This window comes from Phymastichus coffea, unplaced genomic scaffold, assembly GCF_024137745.1.
Source record: "Phymastichus coffea isolate CEN01 unplaced genomic scaffold, Cenicafe_Pcof_1.1 PCOF00054, whole genome shotgun sequence".
NCBI lineage: Eukaryota > Metazoa > Arthropoda > Insecta > Hymenoptera > Eulophidae > Phymastichus > Phymastichus coffea.
This window is the reverse complement of record NW_026706865.1, coordinates 1570910-1595908: the sequence shown is the minus strand read 5'-3', so window position 1 is coordinate 1595908 and position 24999 is coordinate 1570910. Positions and strand designations below refer to the sequence as shown.

At 47.5% G+C, this 24999-nt stretch overlaps 2 protein-coding genes across 3 annotated transcripts in view; one reads left to right on the top strand and one right to left on the bottom strand.

Annotated features, from left to right (window-relative positions):
* Positions 1-238: 238 nt before the first annotated feature.
* Positions 239-24892, bottom strand: LOC131665734 (uncharacterized). 2 transcript variants are annotated; one of them, XM_058937810.1, is made up of 7 exons: positions 24483-24892; positions 22901-23469; positions 9475-9582; positions 8309-8473; positions 6995-7092; positions 3769-3931; positions 239-2481 (listed from the first exon to the last, which is right to left on the bottom strand). In XM_058937810.1, the coding sequence occupies exons 2-7, from the start codon at positions 23094-23096 to the stop codon at positions 2237-2239; spliced, it is 975 nt and encodes a 324-aa protein (XP_058793793.1). In that variant the 5' UTR covers positions 23097-23469; positions 24483-24892; the 3' UTR covers positions 239-2236. The 2 variants fall into 2 exon arrangements, with proteins under 2 accessions (XP_058793793.1, XP_058793794.1); XM_058937811.1 differs by lacking the exon at positions 22901-23469 and having other exon boundaries at positions 240-2481.
* The window catches only part of LOC131665731 (uncharacterized), a 62497-nt gene continuing 40033 nt past the window's right edge, over positions 2536-24999 (top strand). Inside the window, exon 1 of the mRNA XM_058937805.1 lies at positions 2536-3259. The gene's annotated coding sequence lies outside the window, so the exon portion shown is untranslated. The remainder of the gene's footprint in view (positions 3260-24999) is intronic.

The following is a 24999-nucleotide window of genomic DNA, read 5'->3' as shown; positions in this document are numbered from 1 at the left end:
CAGACTTTTATTACCTTGTAAGCAACTACGGACGTTTATTAATTGTTAATAAAATTTATTTTATAATACCTCGCTCGTCGTATCAAGCTTATTGACCCCGACAAATCCATCTCGCTGACGATTGTTTGCTGTATATTACGATATACGTATTCACGCATACATGCATGTGTATGTGTGTGCGTATGAAGCTTGCTGAAAGCGAAGTGGAATTTAAGGGACAAGTAGAAATCGCTGTACAATCTGTTTAATCATGTTTTTTATTGCAGCCTCTGCCGACGAGTCTGTCGACGCAAAAGTTGCTACACATCTTTTAGAAAACAATTGCCGCTTACATTGTTTTTTCGACTAATTGATCCGTTATCATATTGATTTGTTCGTGTATGTACAAAGATTTAAGGTCACTCGGCAATCTCACTCCCACGCACTTTGGCGATGTTGATGTAAGGCATTATAAAAGTACACGTTTACCAAGCTCGAAACTTGCCAGGTAAGTGCTCAATGGTCAATGCGTTTAAATTGTAAACGCAACAGCAGCGTTAATAAGGTAAGAGCGAAACGCCTGACAAGCCAAGGCTTCGAATGCGGAACTGAAATGCAAATTATTTCCTCCGCGCGAGCTCCTTCTTCCCAATAAAAGTATTTCGGTTCCGTCGCAATATGTAACAATTTCAATTGTCGTTTGCTTGTTGGTTTTTCGTCAAGGCCGGCTGATAATATCCCTATAGCAAGCAATACTTTCCCCTTGTCGATGCCTAAACAAGGAAGATTAAAAGTAAGAAAATTAACGTATCCAGGTTAATAGTAAGACATAAAACTAAAAATATCGATTTGGACGGGTCATCGTGTAAGGGCCGAGGGACGACACCGCTGGTCGCTCGATTTCTCTTCTGGCGCTTTTTGTACCTACGCGCTTGCGCGCGATGCCTTTCTCCGGTTTCTCATCTTCGCTTACGATAAAAATGACTTTAAAAAAATATCCATTAAGAAGAATATAATGTTCGTGTCTGATATCCATATAATAATAATAATAATATCATCTACATATACATGTAATAAATATGTTCTGTGCTCGCGACCGCCCGAATGGCGGTTCACAAAGTAAAAGCTGCCGAGGAAGGGCTGGACGGATACGTTACTATCGTATCGGTGCTTAAATCTATAAGTATTTCGCTTTATCCACGCAAACTCACTCGTTTTCCCATTCTCATTGTTCGTATTCTATGGTTTTCATACCTTAAATCCCGTCTACGTTTGATGGTTTTGATTGAGTCGTATTTAATCATTCTTCAGTATCTCACTATCTAATATCATAATTGATTACAGCGATACATGGTTTATAGCTGAGCTACAAATACATTAGGCAATCTATTAACGTAAAAAATACAATAACATCCATATAACATTGTATTCGAGATGAAAAATTAATGTGCAACACGTTACTATCACAAAATATCAATAGTTTTTCATATACTCGTATATTTATAAGAGGATACGAGAAGTATATTAGAAGAATTCAACAAAGTTATTGTTTGTGCTAGATCGCGAAAGAAGAAAAATATTTAGGCCTTTATTTGGATTGTCAAGTTTTTGATAAAGACAGCAGGCACTTTATCTTCATTGCACAAAATTACTTAAATTTTGGACGGCATCTAATGTTACAATATAAGGTACATAAAACAATCTTTTAGAAAGATTCTTTGCGCAATGCTTAAAACTAGTAAAACGCTGACGATAAAGACTTTGTCGGTTTTTGCTGTTTAGTACAATATATACCTTGTAAATATAAAAAAAAAAATACGCGTGTAAAGTATAAAGTGTATATCGAAGCGATTTTTAATATCAACGAAACGACAGATCTACGTATCGACTATACAGAGATACTTTGCAAATAAATAACAAAGAAAAAAACTAGTTCTCGAAGACTTTTCGCACTTTCAGAGTGAGACTGCGATCGTTCGAATGAATCGGCGCCGCTTACTTTTCAAACGATTCGATGATTGCACGACATGAAACAATTGTGAGCAAAGAAAAGGGACAATGTCCAAACGAGAAGAAAAGTTACGCGCGACAATTCGAGTGGCAACCCAATCTCACCGTAAACATTCCCATAAAAGAAGAGGGAGAAGCACTGCTCGGCGACGGCCACAACCCTAAAAGCCCTACAGAGATTAAGCGTTGGCACGGGGTTAGCTCGGATCTAAACCTCGGTGCACAGGGTCGGGCCGTCCTCCCCGGGTCATACTTCCGTCGAGTGCGTTTGTATGCGGACCTTCTTCTGCGAGCCGTTCCGCTGCAACGTCGGGCTGTGCGTCGAGAATCCGGGATTCTGTATGCCGAGTGGCTTGGGCTTTTTCAGCGAGCTCCGCAGCGGCGACGCGGTACTTACCACGCTGCCCGATGTCGCCACGCTCGCCATCGAGCCGTTGCCCGAGGTACTGCCGTACGGTTTGCCACTCGCGTCGGTCATCGAGATGCTGCCGCCTGTCGACAGAAAGGCACTATTGTTTAGCGACCGAGCATTCCAATCGACGGGCGTCGTTCGTTGGGCACTGCCCAACGAAAATCTCATTCCCGCGCGACCTTGCGAACAAACACGCGTTGCGCAGTTAATAAACTTGCGTTAGGTGCGCGGTCGTGGCTTTACGACGAGGTGTTCGGTGTGCCGGTGCTGCCGAAACACGTGGCGCCTCGATGATAATCCGTCTGCGTGCACGTGCCGCCGTGTCTACCAGCACTCGTAACTGTTTTTTCCTTTGCCCTTTCCGTTAAGTCCAAGGTGGCTTGTTGTTTTATTGCCAGGAGGAGACGTGAGAAAAATTGTACATCTATTTGGCGTTAAAAAAACATTCCCCTAATATCATTTTATTGCTCGCGTTGCTTATTAGTTCGTGAAAAGGTATTGGCAATTCTAGAGCCTCGAATTCGTTTATCTTTACGAGCAGTGTCGAAGTCAGTCAATTTGTTTTGTGGTCTTCGTAAAATATACACTGGAGCGTCGAAAGCTCTCCACTCTCAAAACTACATAAAGCTCAGTATTGCACGAGTCCCTGAGTGCTGCACGGCAAGCCGGTGTTCATGCGAGCAGCTGAAATCAAAAGCGACACCGCGCTAGGGTGTGTGCCAGCAATTTGCTCCGAGCGGCCGCGATGCGCCTGCACGAATAGCCGCCCGCCTTGAGTATACGTTCTCATCGGGCCGTGTACGGCTTGCCGCCGTCAATTTCCCACAGCTGGAAGACCATTGCTTTCGATCATTCGAGGTAAGTGTGAGTTATTAAAAATCGCGCGGACCGCGAGATGAAGCACTTATTTGAGAATCGCCTCCGATGCAATCTTCCCCAATCAACTTAGAGCGTGGCCGCAGTCCGTGCGAATTCAATTTTCCAATTGAAAATCTCATCCGTCAGTCTAATCGATGGTAATCCGTTGTTGTTGTCGTTGCTCGGCCAACGCGCGGCGCGGTAAATAATTGGTAGCGCAGCGACGTCGTCGTCATTGACACGGTTGTCGGTAGCTGCGTGTCTTTACTACCGTCACGCCGCGATCACTGGAGCTGCTGATCAGTCGCGCGCGCACGCGAGCCAGACAGCTTGCCGATTGATACGCGCGTGCACGTTGCGCAACCGAAACAGATCGGTCGCACGCAACCGCTCAGCTACGAAGACTAAAAGCGTTAACTGAATATTCGGCTCGTCCACGCATAACGCGATTATTTTAAGCTAGGTTCAGTACATTTTTAGGTTTGCACTCTTCGTTGGCGCACACTTACCATTCGGATGCCGGGGATCCCGATAGCCAGGATTATTGAAGGTCGCGCCACGCGTGTCCGAGTAAGTCCTATTGAGCTTCGTTGGGTCGCCACCACGTCTCGCGTAGATACTTTCGTACACCGCCGAGACTAGCACGCCGAAGCTCAGGATTATCGATGCCACCTGCAATCAGGATACTTTCATTAGTCGCGATGATTTGTGCGCGTGGGCACCAATTTCACGCTACTGAGCAATTACGCCAAGAGAACGTCGATAAACCGAAGAGCAATTATTAATCGATAAGCCCAAATGGAATTCCGAGGAAAAGTCGGAAAATAAATGTGCAATGTGTTTCTCACGCGAAAGAAATTCGGCTCGATTGGCGTAGGTAAAGAAATGACAAAACCCAACCCGAACCCAACCCTTGTTAACCTTTGTTGACGCTAACTGATTCGTCGACCTCCTCGGTTATTACGTTCATTGGTAAATTTCTGAGCAGGTTAACGAATTGTCAGCGAGACGTCAACAAGCGTCTTGCTATTTCTTTACCTACGTCGACCGAGTCCAATGTTCTTCGTCAAATCTGGGTACGTCGCGCTCCCTCTTTTCTTTCATCCAGAGCAGCTTCCGCGCGAAACAAAGGACGGGTAATGCCTACGTGCTCCATGAAAATATCAAACGGAGAACTCCTGGCTGCGCTTGATTAGGATTTCGCCAAGGCTGTAGTTCTTTCTTTCTCTGCGCGGCGTGAAATTGAAAACGCGAGTCGCGGACTCGCGTTACCCGCACCGCGCACGCCCTGCCGCTGTACGAGCGCACGATGTTTCGTGTCAGGCGGCGAGATAAAGCGAGAAGCGAGAGCTAGGTCACAAGTCGTAAAGCTATTTTTCCTTCGACTTGCTTCGGCTCTGCGCGATAACCACCATGTTTGTTCGTCGTAAGCGCTGCGACTGAAACTTTGCCGACGACTTTGCATCGCAGAAACAATTATCGACGAAGCGTCGCAACACCTGCACGCCAAAGTCCAATGTGCGCATCCTGGAATTTCAATTGCGATACCAAAAATGGTGATCCACTGGCGCGCCATACCTTGGCTGGTCTTCGGAGCTTCCGCTCGCGATCGAGTTCGATCTCGTCTTTTGCCTGCAGCAATGCGCGCCGTCTCTTCGGCCTTGCCAAGCTTGAACTCATGGCGACGGGTTTGCAGATTTTTCAATAAACGCACAACATATCGACGAACGTACAGTGCAAACCGAGGCTCGATTAATACTGACCTACCGCACACATAGTTTTCCGCCCTCGACGTACGGTATGCCAATTATTGATTGACAGTCCTTACGTAAGATCGTCACGAGTGGACATTACAAATTGCAGAGTTGACGGTAATCGGATTGTTCGTTATTTGCACAGAGTGCTCGAAGCACAGAAAAATTTCTCTATTTCCACAATAACGACTAGATTTCATTTGATGTATTGAAATTATACTTATTGCACGCATTAAACCGCGAACGCACAATGAATGCACGATCGACGCACGTTACGACCGAACGCAACGGGAAGATCATCAAACGAGAGATCGAAGATCGGCAATAACCAACAACCTCGACACGAAAAAAGAATATCCCGATACTCTGCCCTCGAAAAACTCAAGTGTAATATCGCATCAATTGCTTTCGCGCGCGCTCGCTGCGCGAACTTGAGCGGTCGGAGAGCGACTGTCGTCGGCACCGCAGTACACTCATTGTTTTAAAAGTACTGCACACGCAGAGTCGTAGCTAGCAACCGGCACGCACCTGCAAAAATCGCCACGCGGCCTCCATCCGCGAGATTAGGCTTCCGGTTGTGCAACTCTCAAATTGGTTTCGTTGTCCCCTACGTGTCGTGGGTGTGGGTATCATCAGGAAGCAAACTGTTTCTTTCATTCTTTTTTCGGATGAATTTTGTTGTTGTTGCTGTTGTCGGTTCGCTAGTAAGTGGAATTGACTTTTCCGTCGTCGTTCTATCGTTACCCATTGCGACCTACGTTTCTTCCACGATTCACAGTGGAATCTTTTCTTTTTTGTTTTTGTGGAATTTATTCCATTTCCGTAATTATCCCTGCTTTACGTTATTCTGTTGAGTCCATTCAAACAGACGTCCTACGCGAAAGCACATGTTTACACGAAACTTTCCCTACTGAAATAAAACCAAGAGGCGCGCGCGCGCGAAGCTTTTACCTTGAAGTTGGAACGAAGGGCAAGTACGAAATTGACGCTCGTTTTCATTTGGAAGCACCAACGCACGACGAAGGCAAATAGAAAAAGAGAGAGAGAGAGAGCGTTGGTAAAATAGGCCATTGTACGCGTTAGAGGCTGGCCGTTAATTTTACCAAGTCACGTCAGTGGTCAAGTTATGTATGTGAGGTGCAGAGGCTCGAAAATGTGTCAAGCGTTTTGTCTCCGTTGTAATTGAGTGGCTTTAACGGATGAGCTTCATAAACAACTTTTTTTATGGTCTATCTTGCGCCATTGCTTCTTTCCTTCTTTCAAGCTTGGTTGGTTTCTGTCAATGAGCAGCCTGAGGCTGCTACATGCAACGACATTGTTGCCATTGTCGCGATTGATAATTAAATTCCAATCGTCCCAGAAAGAATAAAGACGCGACCAAAGAAACCAAATATTAAACTCGAGTAGGAAAGCATACGGTTGTTCTTTTCCACTTAATCTTTCCAGTCAAGACAAACACGTGAGTATGGTTTTAATTTACATATGCAGATTTCTACTTATCGGCGTGGGCAGCCGCTGTCTCTGTATCGGTAGCGATGATGTGACGAGCGTTTCTTTCTTTTTTTGTTTCTTGAGTCACGCGTGACGGGAATAATTACTACTTTAAATATCATTCTTCTTTACTGCTAGGCTTACACGTATAACTAATGTTTTGAAACACACGCTTGGATGAATAATTTTCGTTTTATGTATTATCGGTAGAAGCGCCTCTGGCCGTTTTCTTTGAGCGCGCTTCATGTACGTATATGTGCCAATCATTTTTGCTTATTCAACATCTACAGTATTGCTAATTCGTTATAAACATTTACATTTCTGTTCGATAGTATTTACATTCAAAAACCAACGATGGCATAAAATTCTCTTTATATTTTTTTTACTGTTTTAAAGGAAACCCGTGACCTTATAAATTATCGAGATGCATTTGTATGTTATCAGAAATATATTGTTATAAAAACGAAAAAATGCGGATACATAGTCTTACCTGCATGTAGAAGCCTTCGCCTCTCGTTACGATGAAACTATTATCTCGGTCGTCGGTTTGCATGGCGAAGAGGCTGGCCGCTACTACCGCCAAACAAGCTAGAACAAACGGAGGAAAGAAAGCACACGGGTTATTAACAAAGCTAGTTCTATCTTTAACGCGCATTAAAGCCATAACTCGCTTAGATCGAATTTTGCACTTAGTAGTGGCGATAAATTCAAGTTTGATTTATTCGGACGTTATGATTGTCGTGCGATGAATACCGTCGTTACACAATTTCAGTAATATGTGCGATTTATATCCTCCTTCGGGAGCTGTTATTGAAAATCAACGATAATAATGGAATCGCGTTTCTACGCAAAGTGGGCGTTTACAGGCGCACCGGGTAACCGCGCGACATCGCAAAGCAAACAAAAAAATTTAGCCGCTTGCGTCGGTAAAAGCGAACGATACGTCCTTGTCGCCCGTGAGGCGCGCGCGGAAATATTCAATTCTAGCACCTAACGACGAGGAGATTGTCGCTGTCTGCGAGCCACTTTATCGATGATCGGGTAGCCCCGGTGCGGCTGCAATTGGATCCAGATTGCGGAAATTCGAGTGCGACGCCTAGCCTGCCAGCCGCTAATTCTAGCGACATTCGCTTTTGTCGTGCTACGTACCTGCGACGCGTGTTGTAAAGCCAACGATATGTGCTGATGATACATGCTGCATCGTGGTAAATTTAATATTTTACAATAATTTCTTTCATCAGACTCAAAGGAAGTTTCTAGGAATAGATAACGATGAATCGATTGAACGACCTGTATCGGTTTCAATAATCTATCAGCCTCGAAGATTGGCCGCGTTCGAGCTAAACGCTACGTAAAAAGCATCTGTATCCATCAGCATTTCTTAAAAATGACACAGTACTCGGAAGAAAAACAACTTTCTCTCGCGCAACAATGGCGTAGCAAGCTTGACACTGGAGACTTATATATTATTATATTCCGGACGCGCGCTCAAGCATTGTTATGCTGATTCGCATGCAGTAGGCAGTACGCCGCTCAGGTGCTTAAACTTAATGGAGCCGAGAGCGCAATCGTCGCAAGCTTTCGTTTATGTGTTTCCGTTGCGCTTGGCATAGGTACAAATTAACTTGCCCCTCGCCACAAGACTACCGATCAGAAGGCGTTCACGTAGATGCCGTTGCTCTAAGCGCACAACAATCATGCAGCTAATTCGAAAGAGCGCTTCCCTCAAGCTTCAACTTGACCGAATCTCTCCTGAGAAAATGCGCGATATCTGTGCTCGCAGCCTCGACAGAAATATACTTACTGGCTAGCAGAGATAAAGCGACTTTGCCCATCACGGCAGTACTGTAGGACACGACCACGCGTTTCGCCGACGATGCCATCGCTAGTTGAAGTACCGCCAGTATCACGACTAAGGTCAGCAACATCGAGGCACCTGCTGCTGCGAGACCCGCTACCCAAACTGTCCCTGAAAAAGTAAAGAAAAGAAAAGCGTTCAGAAGCCTCGTTTGCACCAGTGTATTTCAAAGCGTAGATTTATAGTGTGAGAAACAACTTGGATGCAGAGATCGTTATAATTAAACTTTCGCGAGATGATTTACCATCTACGATCTTCCTTTTTTACTCGCTCGATCGTTAAACGAGAACGTTGACGGCCAATCGTGGATAATCATACCTCGTCAGCAGAACATCCAGTGCAGTAATCCTCGTTTGAATCGTATAAAAATCCGTTTATATACGAAACGACCGGCAACCTCGCGATCACGTCTTAACAAGGCAAAACCGCGTTATTGCTTTTATCGCAGGCACGTGCTTCGACGAAAACGCACGCGATACTACATAACTTGTTCGCGTGTGCGTGAGTGAGATGCAATCTCCGCGCAAAGATGCTGCGCGGCAGGTCTCCCTTCGAACGCGGGAATTAGATTGCGTTTTGGATGCGTTGAAACAATATGATTTTCGTACATGGGTTCGTGAAATCGACAATATCCCGTAGAGTACGTAAGATCACTGATCTCGGGTGAGTTGGCGTTCTCGAAATAAAGTGACAATGAAGAAAATAGAAACAAGAGAGAAAAAAGCGCAAAACTTTGGTCTTACTGCAACCGCGTATGTTTGACTTTGCACACGGTAACACAACTACACACGTGCGTATCTACGTTTGTATACTCCCTCGCACGAACGGCAGAGAGAGAGAGAGAGAGAGAGAGAGAGAGAGAGAGAGAGAAAGAGAGAGAGAGAAAGAGAGAAATAAAAGCTAGTTTGAGTAGCACTCCGCCGCTTCGAGGCAAGCGTGTTTTATCTAAAGTCACACATTGACACATTAAACATACACGTGCAGCGCGAGATTAGCTGTTTGAACGGCGCATACAAAGGGATTACGCCGCGAGCGCAATTAATTGTGCCGTTCGTTTTCACTGTCTTCCCCGATATAATATCTATAAACAAGAATGACAATTATAAACTCACACATGGGCTTCAGTCTCGTTACTCCGGGACCACAGCGCTCTCTTCCGTACAGCATGTATTTGCACTGCCTCCATGGCCCGAAGTAGCCTCGCTCCGTCGCTGTACTCACTGAAAACGTCAAATTTACATAGCGTTATTTCACTGTGGTAGCCTTTGTTATTACACAATGTTTATTCATTTATTTACGCTGACACTTCGCATTCTCGGTGAGCATCGAGCAGCTCGAACGACATTACGACTCGCTCGAAAATTGCACGGCAATTTATAACTCGACAAAGCCGGCATGAAATTTCGGTCAAACGTCATTCCACCTGTCGTCGCATTACCAAAATTGGTAGCGCGCAATTGCCTATCTGGTAAGGGCTCGGCCAAGCGCGTCGAATATTAACGAAGCTCTGAGCAACATCGAGGCCATTATAATGAACCTCGTCAAAGAGTAAAGGCAGAGGCGTCTTATCTCTCCGGGAGCCACGCGCAGAGCAGAATTTCCATATTATACGACTCAGCGTCGGATTATGGTTGGCGGATTCGAAATGGAAAAACAGGGAGGTTACATCGTCTGGCGAAAATTGGCGCAAGACTGTGGGCTTGCAAACTCAATTTGGCACGTGCAATGACGCACGCAAACGCTAAAACGGCATCCGCCGGACTAAACATCGCGGTGTGCCAAAGGGGCGACGTCGTGCACAACCCCGAAAACCACTTTACAGCTATTGGATTATCGTGGCGGCATCGTTAACCGCCTCCTCTTCACCTCGAAGCTCTCTACTGCTAGGTAATTTATGTGCGAGTGCCGATGAAATTTGCTCGTTGGATTCCGTATTTGAAGACCACCAATTTTGCTTTGTCAATTGTCATTGTCACATGAAATAAGATTACTCATTGCATAATGGCTTCATGCAAATAAATAAAGGAATGCTGCCTCTTTGTCCCGACAACAATCGAGTTATATTAAAACCGCGTTGAAAAGGCTTTTTATTGCCGTTACAAAGAAAACACCTAAGCCTATAATTCATTCGAAATTTCAACATCGCAAATTAAATGGATTATAACGTCGAAGAGTCAAAGGCGCACCAGGACCTCGACGTTGTCATGGCTGGTGCACTCTTGAAAAGTGGCAATCGATTGCCGAGGGGCAGATGATCGTTAGAGAGGCGAATCGATTCGAACGGTAATACGGTGTAGCTCTCGTTTTCCGTGGCGCATTAAAGGCTCCTTTTTCACAATAAGGCTGCGCGTGCGAACTAAAACAGGCCAGTGGATTCCTGTTGGAAGGGCAGCAGGAGACGAGCTTCGCTTTTACGCGCGCCGAGCGAGAGCGACGCTTAGCATCGGCGATGCCGAAGGATTCCAAAAATGCAGAGACGAGAAAGATTAGCGTTTGAGGATTAGCGAGTTGGCTTGGATTGCACGCGGTTGTAAAAATTGAATTTGAGCGCGAGCGCCAGATCTCGCCGTGGCCGCTGCGAGATTATGATCACGCGCGAAAACCTCTCGCACAGCCACGTGATCTTAAGTAATTTTTCGCCGGAACCCGATCCACGGAAGATCAGCTTGCAAGCCGGAGCTGATGATAATCCTCCTCGGATCGCGGAAGCGATCGTGAGAAGCGAGCTTTGTCCCCTTGAAATTAATCCCGCGAGCGAGAGATTGCGCTTGTCGATTGTCGGTATAATTTATGCTTAGGCGGATTAGGGTCACGGCTCCCGAGCGAGCGACGGAGTATAATTCAATTATGCGGAGATGCAGAGACGTGCGTGAGCGGTCAGCGTCCATTTGCTCGCTCGATTGCCACCAAAAGTGTTCGTTGGCGCGTCGCCTTGGTCCCTCTGGCCGATTCGTTCGTAGCTTAGGCGAGTCGCTTTTGCGAGAAGCGGATCGCCCCTCTCGCCGTATCGAACACTCGCCCGGAGAGAGTTGGCATTCCGTTCCGCGAGACGGATTCCCGAAAAACAAGGCACGCGTCGCGCAGAGCACCGCGCCGAGTTTACAGCGGTGTGCCACCTATGTGTTCGTCGTTGACTGTGGCGCGCTGGCTGACCTAGATGTGCATTCCACCGTGGCACGCCTTGGTTATAAACCTCGCCTTCGTCGTTGCTTTGCTTTCTCAACTGGCGACGATGGCCGTGTGTTCCCCCGAGCTTGCGCGAAGCTTCTTGTCTGCGTGTCGTTTCCTTCGCGCAAGGCACTCGCAAGCGCATAAAAGCGATCGTGCCCTGGCATAATGTGGCATCAAGCAGAAAGAAAATTTAATCCCATTGCGTTGTCATCAAAGGCGAGGCAGTCGGTCCAGCCGTGGCGTGGCGTTAACTTGGCACTCTTCTCCAATGACGCACGCGGAGTCTTCGAATTTAATTAGCCCAAGTTATATGTAGCTAATGAGTTTTGCAACCATGTTAGAAAACGTAAGAGCATCGGCTCGCGAGGGCGCGCGCAATACTTGTTCGCCAACTCCGTTACACGTGCCATTATGAAATTCACGGAAAATTCGCACGCTCGCGCGACCAAAGCTCAAAAGATAATGGAGCCTGCGCATAAATTAACGGAGACGGCACAACAGCTCTCCGTCCTACTTAACGCGCACACGACTGTCACGAGCGATTATGACGTTAAAAGCTCGTCGCGTTATTCGTAAACACCCGTGTACGTGCGCGTGGGCGTGCACATGCACGCGCGTGGCCTGAATTAGAAGAGAGAGAGAGAGAGAACTACGACCTCGATTATCTCGGCGATTAAAAAAACTTGTGCAAAGGTGGATCGAATTATACGATTTTCCAATCGAACAGCAGGTTAAACCAGGTCGAAGCAACGTTCGCGCGACAGAGAGCTCGACGTTCGACTCTGTCAGTGTTGGATGGCGAGCGTCGAGACACGTGGCATTTCGGTTAATTCAACGCGAGCAATAGTTCGGTTATTTTCCTATCAATCAAGCATAGCTGCGATGAAAGTCAACGCGACGCAGAGGGACCGGCAACCTTGCGCGTTTCGAGCGAAATTGCAGAGTTGCGACCATTGTGCTCGTCAACAGGCGTCATATCGATTCTTCGCTGCAGCGCGTACTTTCACGCTTGGCACGAAACGCATTAATAAAAAAGGAAGGGGGGAGGGAGCAGTGACGCGCTGCAACCGCGAATGCACGAAACAGGTGGAAACGAGTCGCGCAGCGATCGGATAAGCCCAATAGCCAACCATACGTGATTCCATTTTTCATTGGCTCTCTCCTTCTTCAACCAACGTAAGTCGATCGCAAATCATAAACCTTCTTAACTTCGTTTTACACGTCGATGCGATCGCGTCGAGCAACAATGACGTCGCTCGAGAACTTCATATTTCTCGGAAAAAGTACAGGAGATAAGGGACAATATGCGCGTACATCTGCGCATACGTAAAATGGCATTTCCTGTGGCGCTGGCGCACCGAGTGTAACTTATCTCTTTTAGCGACGGCAACTGCGATACAACTTTTCCTGCACAGAGCGAAAACTCTCAGCGCGCGTACGGCAATTTTTATCGCGCGAGCCCGCGTACAACAACTGCGTCGTGTTCGCGCAAACGCGTGCACGCGTAATAGCCGAATGCAGATTGGCTTTGCAATTGATCGCGAACGAGGCCGCGTCTCTCTGCGTCGGAGTGTGACCAAGCCTTCGCCCCCCCCCCCCCCCCGCCCTTCCTCGTTTCGCGACTACCTTTTGTGTGTGCCAGGGGAACCTATTCTTTTCCTTGAATCGAAATCGCATCGACGAGCACTGGATTGCAGGCATCGAGCGTGAGCTGAATATCGGCGGCACGACGCGCGGAATCGCAATGTGCGTCGTATAACCTCTTGGGCTTGTTTTCCATCCATAATGCGGTTTCGTTTTACGGCTCGCTTATCAGCTCTGCGCTGGCGGATTATCGTTCCGCGACTCGATGCACAGCACCGATTTTCTTTTGCGAACTCTGCGCAGCGATTTCCATTTTCCATCGCGTCCGATCGCATTCACCCTTGACGAATAAATTAAATCACGCGCTTGATTGTCCCCCTCGATAAAATTCGAAAGCAAGGGTAAACTTACGAAATTACGATCACTGGATCCACGAAAGCCTTATGAGGATCGCGCGCCTCACTCATTCGCTGCTCTTCCTCGCTTTTTCTTTCCCTTCTTTTTTTCGCATTCGTGAAAATCCCCATTTTTCACGCCTAGGCAATAAACAGGTGCGGAGGCATTCCGAAGTGAAATATATCCTCTTTTCGCTGGCGCAGCGCCTGAGTGTGCAGCTGCTCTCTCTCACACACACACACACACACGCACATCTCCCTCTCTCTCTCTCTCTCTCTCTCTCTCTCTCTCTCTCTCTCTCTCTCGTACACATGCGAGGCATGCCGTGAATTTTCAGTAGGGACTGAGTAGAAAATGGAGAGTTTTGTTTGTTTTTCATATTGTGTTGTGACACGAGAGCACATGTGTACTTGAGTTTAGTGGAGGTTTTTTACATTTCGTAGATTCGTCTTTGATAAATTGATGAGTCGGCTTCTCTATCATCAGTTTGGAATTATATTGAATATAATTGGTACAATTGAAAAGTAATTGCGCAATGAAACATTTGTCTTGCGACAATCATCAGCTTCGCAAAAGAATGCAATCCTTGCAGTAGGAATTATATAAGAAAAACCACGCCAATCTCGGCGATCGAGTAAAGCGACGTCGATAATAGCATGAGTCGCGTAGCCATTATAACATCCGCCCACGCAGCCAGAGACTGACCGACAGAAAAAGTTATCCCAAGCTGCATTGGAATTGTGGACGCGCGCTCGTGAATCCGTGAAAAATGAGGAGGACGCACGTTAGCCGTTAAATCTACGGCTTATCTTCTTCTCTCGACAGCTGCTGTAGCTTGATATTTATGAACTGACGTGACGTGCGTGTGCTTGTCATTCCTCTTTCAGTCTTGATTGAAAAACGAGACGAAACGTGGCTTGGACACTCCAACTTTTCGGATAACTGCACGATACAACCGCGAGAAGATAAAGAGTCAAAAGAAACCAACTAAACGAAAATCGCTCTTGCGAAATTCAAATGTTGTATTTCCGCTGCGAAACTTTTTTCCATCGCCTACGCGTGCTCTCTTGAATGAATTATTTCCCATGCAAAATGGGTGTCCTCCGCGCCACTGGAAATATATGCGACGATACTCAACAATTGTACATGGAAATTTTTTATCACAAAGTTTATAGCGAATACATCGGACGAGAGAGAGAGAAAGTTTCGTCCCCGTAAGCATTTTTCCATGTATATTGCCTTTTGTAACGTTTCGCGTAAGAAAGTTCTCAAGTGGAAAATGACGCGTACTTCAATCGCAAAGTCTCTTCTTTCTTCGCGAAGCAGAGACGTGGCTTTCAAAGAGACTTTCCACTCGATGTGACTGCGTAGGATCATCTATTTATTCGACTGCAATTGACTGGTCGCAAATTAAAAAGTCACATTCACGCCTGTAATATGAAAAAAAAGAATCTTGCAACGTGGTATGTATAGAAAGCCGTGCGGTCGAACGATCTACGCCAGCGGCGGTTGAGCTGTTCCGGGTGGCAGCTCTCCGCCGGAAGTTCCCCCTGTAGAGAGAGAAAGAGAGATTCGCTCGTTACGCGAGAATTCCTCGACGTCTGCACTCTTCACGCTGTAAAACTTCTCTCCTTTGCCTTGTTCCAGAGCGTTTGTCTTTTGATCCTCACGGACTTACAATACCGGCTACCGTGAGTACATCGATGCAAGCTACGCTGAAGTTCGATTGCGCTGACGGCAACTGCCAGAGAATGATTCGTTGGCAAGGTTTCCTTTTTTATCGCAGTCATCAAGTTTTACCAGAATATAATCTTTCTTGAGTTGAATTAACAATGAACATCGAAAATTACTAAAATGCCATGACCAGAAGAGAAAACGAATGAAATTCCTTGCCGCCATTGGAAATGTGTCGATGCGCACGCGATCTAAAGTTTCTCGTGAGTGAACGCGAGCTAATTACAAGTAGTTTGCCTTTTCCTCCATCGCAAAAGCGTCGCGGAGCATAATGCCGAGCAACCTCCAAGATTTGTTCGTAAAGCAAGCAACCGCTCGCGTGCTGCTTGACGGCCCCTCAAGAGGAAAAAAACGCCACACGCAAATGGCATCAAGGAGTATGCCCACATCCGAGGGACGTGGGAGGGGAGAAGCGCCGCCGACAGAAATTTATGGGGCTTTCCGTTTTCATGCTTGCTGCGTTATTGGAGAGTGATTGCATTTTATTTCTTCTCGCGATCGAATTTTCCGCGAAGCTTTCGCGGCGGAGAAATCAAACCAATTACCGACCAGAAAAGGAAGAACTTGATGTACGTGTCGGAAAACAAAAGAGGAAGACATCAGTCGCAAAGCGCAGAAAGGGGAGAACTTGTGTCTCGTATAAGCGCAGTGAAAATGAAGTTGGAATTCGCGGCAGAGGGACAAAACAAACTCTCGAGCGTTTCATTTGCATGGCCGCCTCGGCGGCACGAGAAAATCGTTTCTTTCTCACGGAGGCAACTGCGAATTGAATCGGGAGCGAAGAAGAAGAGAGGATACACGAGACCGAGCGAGAGAAAGGAAGCCTTTACGACCATTTGTCAGAACCGCAATGCAAGCGCGAAAGGGTTATGCCACGATTAATAAATAGACAAGTTTGATAATTCGTCTCATTGGCTATTTCATTTTTTTTTGTTTTATATACACGACCGACAGATTATATAGGCTGTGGTATATGATTTGTGAGGTTTTTTTGTTGGCTATGGGAAACGATTGGCTTTCGCATTACTACTTGTAAAGTCGACTGAGGACGTGTCGGATATTATTCAATCGTCAGATCTGTTTTGTTTTCTAGTTGAGGAGAAATACTTTCCGTTAGGTAAGTTTACGTAAAGATTGAGCGCATACAAAAGTAGGTGAAAAGCTTCATTTTCATTGCGCGAAGTAGCAACCATTGTTTCCAACATTGTTCATCGACGGTACATAGAACTCGAATAAAAGGAAGCAGGCAATCAATGCGGGTAATCACCGTCGTTTTCATTTTTTCATGCTCAGTCCAAGAAACGGTTAATCCTTGGTATTACCAAGTAAAACAGAGACATGCAGCGAAGGAAGAAGAAAGAAACTCTCGCGGAGACAAATACTTGGCCTAGTAATACCAGCAGAATTCCGCGGTTTGCTTGGAATATAATGCTCGATTAAAAGCTCCAAATCGACGGAAAAAGAAGAAAACAGAGGCAGCCACTAGTGATAGTAAGAAATAGTTGCATGGTGCCGTCGTGGAATGAAAAAGAGAGGTTCTCGCGAGTCGTCTACTGCGATGCATCTGTCATCGTCGGCGCAAAGGGCTTATGTGTACTAATCTTGTGTTTATCCGCGCAATCTGATTGCAAAGGACAGCTATCGGCATTCGCTAATTGGCCGAGAACGTTTGATTATGTCGAAATACTTGCGCTTTTGAATGTAATCTATGCGTTCGAGAGGCGCATTGATTACGAAGATCAATAGGATGAGGTAAAAATCTTTTCAACGGTATCCGCAACACAAATCTATCAAAGTAGAATAGAAACTTTGCACTTTCATCCGACGTAATGACGGATATACCGTGGTAGAACCTTAACGTGGGAATTTTCGCAAACGGCGAGCTGAATTATAGTACTTTCAAGTTACAAAGTGAGCACCTTGCACATACAAAAGGCTCGAAATGCATTGTCTTTTGTGAAACGATACGACACTCGTGTGTGGTATAAAATTCTGATGCTTTTCAAATGACGCGATCGATTTCGATTCTTTTTTTTCCTTAGAGTGGAAAGCGCAATACAATATTTAACTCATGCTAGTATGAAAATACAATAGCTCCAATATAGAAGCTCGAAATGAGTTTTTGACATCGAATCGCGACTACAACCGGATATATCAATTAAAATGTTGCTCGCGCTGTATTTCATCTTGATTTATCTTTGCGGACGAATATTAGATCCGCCCGCAAACGTACTCGTAGCGTAACAAACGTAACTAACGCGCAACCAAATGGAAAAATAAGGATTTTAACTCACTAACGCTCACCGGACGCTTTTCCAAGAGTCAAGTTTGAATTGTAGTCATGTTATGAATTCAAATGGAAAAAATTCAGAAACTACTGGTTTCAATGTTTACAAGAGTATTTTTTCCGATGATATTGGTTAATAGTCCCACCAAAAAAGTTTTACCATGGAAAAATCAAATATTCAAAAAAAATTTGAGAGTATTCTTTGACTTGTTCTATGAAATTTTAGTTTCTGTATAATTCTCACAAAGTCTATAGTTTTCAAGTAGAAAATTGGTTAATTTTCAAAAACAATTTATTTATTTCGGCCGTCATTTTGTTTGAACAAATTATTTTCGTATTCGGAATATTTTACTAACTTTAGCTTAGACTTTAGCTTAGACATCGAGGCCGCGATCTAAATAGATTTCAGGCATATTGAAAAATGTTTAGGAACGAAATGTTAATTTAAAGAAAAAATTCAATGAAAATATTAAGGGTTTTTGTTACATCTTTGATTTTTCGACGATGAAACTTTTTTGACGGGACTTATAACAGAAAAAAATACCTATAAAAATAATGCAACCAGTTGTTTCTGAATTTTTTCCAATCGAATTCATTACACGGAAACAATTCAAAAACTCTCAAAAAAGCGTCTTGTGATCGTTAATGAGTTAATTGGCTCGAAAAAAGGCGTCGCATTTTCTGCATTAGCGTTCGTTGATGAATCTAACGCGTGCGATTAAAGACGTGCTTCTCGCAGTACGGCTAACGTGATGCGCGTAGAGCTGAATTTTTCTCTTTGTTCTTTTTTGCAACCGAGCAATTGCGTGTTACTAAGCACGTGTAATCGATTATGCACGCGTGTGTTTTGCGCAATCGCGTTGCACAAGCAAGTGCCGGTAAGCAAAAGCTTCATATTTCTATGCGAGCACTGAAATATATACTGCGTTTGACCAATTACCGTATGCAATAGGCTGTCGAACCGTCGTTCTGCTTCGATTCCTTTGGATTCGAATAACCGCTGCTCCCTGATAACAAATAATCCTGCAGGAATTATAACATCGCTGGTTATGAACGATAAGCAGAGCAAAACTAACAAGTTTATAGTTTCGCGATCGTAAGATGCTTTTGAGAATAATACCCGTTTTTTTCAAGATTTTAATCTCAACGCTCGAAACTTAATTAGTCCATGTGCACGAAGAACAGAATAAAATCGCGCCGCTCGTCGATCACCCTAACGAGTAGTGTATGTATAAAAAAATTTCTATGGCAAAGAAGTTTGTGTGAGAGAGTGAGAGAGAGAGAAAGAGAGAGAGAGAGAGAGAGACAAAGAAAGTGAGACAGGTATATACTGCGAGGAGAGAGGCCGTTGCACTCTTGCCAGCAGAGTCTATATAGCGGTATCTCACTCTCTCTCGGTGAACATCGGTTATACTGGGTGTCCTCCGAATAAACAATTTGCCGGCGAGCATTCCCTCTTTCGCGAGCCTTTGCACTCAACTCGATGCAATTGTCGAGACACTTTGCTCGTATTTTATAATTCGCGTTCTTTTCTCTTTTGTAGTCAAAAGAATGACTGTTTTTCAAATCTGCTCAACAAAACAGCAGCTTCATTTAAAAAACTACGATTAGAAGCAAGGCAGTCGGAGTCCCATAGCCCCAGGCGAACAGTTCATCCTCGTCATCTTGTGTCCAAATGGCGAAAGCGTGATCGCTTTGTCATTGTCTCGCGCGCAGGTGTGACCGATTTCGTCGCTAATCGATTATTAATAGGCTCCCAACGCCGATGGCACGCTCGCTGCTCTCTCTCTCTCTCTCTCTCTCGATGTTTCGAGATCTTGAACTTGCTTCTACACGGAGACTCGTGTCGCCTTGCGAGATTGCATTGTTGCTGCTTAGCCAGCCGCGAGAGAGAGATTTCCCAAGATCGATCGTTACGAAATGCAAAAGGCATTTCCACGCGATTAGCAAGTGCTGTATGTGCAGCGTGCGCGTGAAATAACTTGCAGATATTCCTATTAACTCTCTGACTGAGTGTGCGCGTGTCTTTCATCTGGACGCTCGTTTTCACGGAGAGCAAGGAAATGTGCGCCAATGTGCAAGTGAAATTCCACTTGACAAAGTAAATAATGAGATTTGAAGGCGCTTGCGCATGCATCGGGTTAACTTACATTTAATCCTTGGCGGAGGCTGACGCGCAAGTTCGAAGCAACGATTCATCCGCTGCCTGACTAACGATAAAGTTCGCAAATAGCTGCTTTTCGAGACTTGCGCTGCTGGATACAATTGCCCCTGTAAGAACTAACATCGAAGCTTTCCCGAAAACAGGGCAGCGGGGCGCAATGACATGTACGATCGCGACGGGAAAGCGAAGAAGGGTCATACGTCGCGCAGTAACACCTTCAAACGTGAACTTGTTTTGAGATATTTGCAAAGGAATCTCCGAGCATCGTTCAGGTCGACGCGAAAGAAATGAGGCGCACAGCTCCGGAGCTCGACTCCGTTGATCGACTCAAAGTACGTAATAGGTTGTGCCCCGGGCGCCCGCGCCCACCTATACGTACGTCCGCGTCGCAACAATGCCGACTTTTCTTCGATGCTTCGACTGGATCGCTCCCTCTTTCGAAAACGTCTTCTACATAATGAAGACGGCTAAGTGGACGATGATGACGTTGCGGAGGCTTTTGCTCTGCGCCTTGATTGTTCAACTGGTAGGTTGGCGCGTGTGCTTGGCGATCGTGACTTTGATGCCTTCTGCGCGATGCACCAATTAAAGATTTTTAAATTCTACAGCAGCACTATGCTTCCGGAAGTTTATTGCGAGTCTAGAAAGCAAACGACCGAAAGTGTAGGTCGTCAAGGTGCATTCCTTTCGAAGTGGGAAATCAGTTGACGTGCATCACGGAATAGCATGAACGCAGCTATTAATCAGACAACAAGCGTATCTGCATTATAAAACTTGTCACTAATGATACATTCTTGGCACACTCTCATTCCAGCTCGATACGAAAATACCATGATAATATGGCTAGTCGCACACTCGATTACGCAATGAGCTCTCGGAACAGAAGCGATCGCACAGGTGCATCGCGTACACAGTGACTGCACGCAAGAAGGATATACATACTGTTACTCGCGACCAGAGCGTATAACGGATTGTCGCGGCAGAGAGAGAGAGAGAGAGAGAGAGAGAGAGAAAAAGCTACATGTCCGTCGTTCGCCGGCCTCGACAGCAAGTACGTAAGAAAGAAGCTTGCGAGCGCGACTGGCGGCTCGTAAGACCAGCTGCGAGGGGAAATGCTCGTAAAAAGATACACGATACACTGGCCGATAATAATTGCGAGCAATCTTATCGGCCACCTCCAAATAGGACTGGACTTGCTCGGTGAGGTTGATTGGACGGCTTGCCTCTTCGTCGAACATACGCAAGTGCTCGTGCTTGCCTCCCCTTCTGATCCTCCCTCGGCGTAATTTTCTTTTTTCGAAAGATGCCTTTGAGGCCGATTTTTCAAGGGATAAGATTAACGAACGAACAAGAGGAGCGATGCGCATGGCGCCACTTAATTAAACCTCGACACAACGACGACATTGGCGCGGAAGAACCAAGTCTCGTGTTCGTCGAGTTTGACGGCCAAACAAGCTGCGGATCGACGGCTCAAGCGAAAGGAAACAACTCGCCTCTTCGTGATGGCTTGCGCCTCGTCGGGGAATAAGCGCGCTCAATTTTTCAAGGCACCGCCGCGACAGTCAGAAAAATTGCGATCGTGAGCGCCAACTAATTTGCTCGGCGGACAAGAGATGGACGGCCGATGCAAAGTGCCGCGCATTTGCATGCCGACGTTGAAGGGGCAAGGTCCCAGGGCGTTATACGACGCGTTCGCCTCTAGACCTGGATTGAATATGGAGATGCTGGTGCCTCCTTCTACTTTTATCAAGAAAGTGAGTAATGCAAAGCCGCGCCTCATCAAGGAGCTTCGCATCTTCAACGAACTGCCGCTTAGGAGGCACTCTCCGAAGCAAATGAACAGGAGGTGAAATTAGCTTATCGCGAGCGTAATTGATGCGCAAGCGCTGCGAGCAACGAAAGCTCGATCGCAATAAAGAAGGCGTGAGACGCACGTGCACGCAAATATTTGTTCATGGCCGCGTCGAGGCTTCATTTAAACGTGCGCCTGTTTTGCCCGCAGCTTCGCGGATTAGCGAATGATTGAACGAGAAACAAATGCATTTTTTCCTGCCGCGAGTCGGAACGATCTCGCGAAAGCGTCGCGCGGATGTGATTTTCCGGAATGCGATGTTATTTCACTTGTTACTTGCAAACGAAGGATATGTAGTTTTATGGAGCGACTGGAAAATAAGTTGTAAATTTGAATTGCAACTGTCCAGATCGGAAGCCTCTCTCCCATCACACGCGGTCAAATTTGAATTTCTGTCCTAGCCTCGATGCTCGATTTCTCTCTACGTTTCTTGAAATTCAATACAAAAACGTTCGTTTCTGTATTGAAAAATCTCGAAGGGGAAAAGCCCGGAAGAGTATCCGTCGTCCCACGCTTCTTTTTTTGTCCGCTCGACATATAGGACGAGCTATGCGTTTGATTGGACGCTGGTGACGCTGGCATAACAAACGATGCTTGCTGCTTTTGCGCAATGCCGTGGAGAGGCACGCGAATCGTCCAACGATCCGGCCAGCCGGGCGGTAGTCTGGTCCTATTTAGTCTCATTAGAAAGCGAAAAGCGAAGCGAAATAACGAGGTTCGTTCGTTTGCCGGAACTTCTGATGCTGATTGGAGCGCTTTTCATTTTCATCGGACGTAACACCGCCGACATCCGTTGTCCAACTGCGACTGTAGACAGCACGCACGCGCGGCCACAACGTTACGAAATTTCTTGGTGATTACATTCTGTCGACTTACTTTTGGCATTCTGTTCGTGGCCGCGCCGCCGTATCACTCCGCGATCGCTTCGCCTAACCAAAAGAATGCGGACAGCAAGCAATCGCGGCAAAGTCAACGCGCGCGACGCTTTCATCGTCGAAGAAGCGGCGCGGTGCCCTCCGGGGAGAAACCGTGTACACGACAACGTCTCGCAATGGCGCTCCCTCCGAAAACTTGATTGACTCGATTCGCACGTAACGGAAAGTCACGGCAAGATGAAATCGCGATTACGAGAAGAGCGGGAGAAGCCGGTCTCCCTCCGGGCGCTTCCGATCGGAAATCGCCATCGACAGCAATGAAAACCGACACGAGCTCAACGACGCGGCGCTGGAAATCGATCGGCGGCGATACGGCCTGGCATTCGATCGGCAGCCTTCGGAATAATAGCGCGGCCAACGAACCCACGTGCACGGGCGCGCGGAGAGGATTGAGCAACGCGTGGCGCGCACTTACCGTCCGGATTGTGAAAGTACGCCCAGGTGGGGGTAGCGGTTGCAGCGCACTGAAGCACACAGGCGAAAACGCCGAGGCACAGTGCCCACATGGCGCACCTTGCGGCCACGGCTCTCTTCTCGCCCCGACTCGGGTCTTGGTCGGCGAAGCCCACTGCGCCGCGCACGCTCCTCTCGCCTCGCCGGTGTTCGGCCATCCTTCATAGCCGCATTCGCACAGCTCTGCGTTCTCTCTCGCTATTCCTTGATTGCGCGCGCCCGATCTCACCGTCTCATCGTCGATCGTGCCTCCGTGCCTCCGTGCCTCCGTGCCGCCGTGCCTCCGTGTTTTCGCGTGCGGCTCCGCTTCTTCCCTCCGTCTCGTTTCGAGGATCTCGATCGCCTTCCGTGTGCGCTCGTGGCTAAGATGTTGGTCAGTAAAAGACCGCGGAACCGGTTTTCGCACACACGCCGCAGAGAGTCTTTTTGCCTTCGCCCAGGCTCTTCCTTTCACGTTCGCTCACTCTTGCGCCTCGCCGTGGCTGCCTGACTTCCTTCGCGCTGCTGCAGCTCCTCTCGCCTCGGCGACCTCTGCAAACGCACATTCAACGAGTGAGATCGCGAGCGACGGCTGTCCTCGTTCGCGGCGCGCGGCGTTACGTAATCTACATTCGAGTCGCTCGCGCGCGTCGACGCCGTGCGATAAGTACGACCGGCGGGGCCCGATCGCTCGACCTTTGCCGCGCCGCTCCGCTTACGAAACGCAGGATCGAGCAGCGGCCGTCCAGCCGTCGCCTCTTTCTAAATCGCGCTGCACAGGTGAGCGTTCAAGGTTGGCCGCAGCGGCGCATAGCGTCGCCAAGTCTCGTTGGGAGCGCCAGGCGCTGTCGTTCGGTTTACGTAATCGCGCGCGGGTCGCGGGCGAAGCAGTGACCTCGACGCACTGGGAGGAGAACCTGCTCGTCGAGGAAATCGACCGCGTCCGGGGAAGATGCCACTCTGATTCGCGCACAGAGCCAGCCAAGAGTTCAATGCACGCGAACGTGTCGTGTCGGCGCCGCTCGCGACTGTAACCTATATAGCAGCCATTCGCCGTGTGCATGTGTGTGTGTGCGTGTGTGCGTGTGTGCGTGTGTGTGTACGTAGCGAATCGAAACGATCGATATTGCGGGCGCGCGCGCGAGCGGCAAGCGCTTGCATCGCGGCTCGCGCGATGGGCAAACAAAATGATAAGGGCGACGAGCGACAACGAACGTCCCGCGGCCGGCCAGTACGAAGGGCGGAGCGGGCAAACAGTCCCCGCCGACGCCTCCACGCGCGATTGTTAGGCCTGCGATCGACCTCTCAAACCTCTCAAGTTCGCTCTTGGCCTACGACGAGATCGTCAAACGATACGGAACGTCCGTCGAGACATCAATCGGAGAAACTGGTTTGAATCTCTCGCCCGGGAGCTGCTACTTGAGTTACGTAAAAGAAGGAGCAAAAAAGATGCACGCGGGGGAGCTCCGTGTCGTCCGGCGATCTCTCGGCGAGAGCTGCTAGCGGCAATTTTTCCGGAATCCACGGCGCGCGCGAAAACTCAGCCGCGCGTTCTCCACGCTCACCTGCGAGTTGTAGAAGTGTCGGTCCGCCGATGCTCGTCATCCTGCAACGGCAACGGCACGGCACAGCGCGGCTTGTGCAAGCAAGCAAAACAAAGAAGATTCTATCGATCGTTCCGACGCTGCACACCAGCCGTCGACGTCCTTTTACATATCACCTGTGCTTCCCAGCCGCGCACAACTCTTTCCCGCCGCACATAGTGTACGGATGCCCGCGTTTTTATCAACAACACACAGCTGTTACGCACATCACTGACTTGTCGACCATCGAACCAGAAAACATACACACAAGCACAGGGGAGTCAGAGCGGCGGGGAGGGGCGGGGGGAGGAATGATAATAACAACTAAACGGCGCGCGGGATCGCTGTGTGCGAGCGGACTGTGTGTGGGTGCACCGGTGAAGCGCGCGAGCCTGCGCGTTGCGTCGCACTGAAGGCAGACAAGGAGAGCGCGAGAGCCGTAGTCGCGGCACACCGCCGCCGCGGACAGAGAAGGGAGCTCCGTTTTTCGCTCTCTCTC

Bases quoted from the DNA above. Each gene is read 5' to 3' on its own strand.
- LOC131665734 (XM_058937810.1), bottom strand. From the start codon at position 23,096: ATGGCCGAACACCGGCGAGGCGAGAGGAGCGTGCGCGGCGCAGTGGGC. The intron at 9,583-22,900 runs GTAAGTGCGCGC...TGACGTTTTCAG, and splicing joins GTACTTTCACAATCCGGACG to TGAGTACAGCGACGGAGCGA. The intron at 3,932-6,994 runs GTAAGACTATGT...TCCTGATTGCAG, and splicing joins GCGAAGGCTTCTACATGCAG to GTGGCATCGATAATCCTGAG.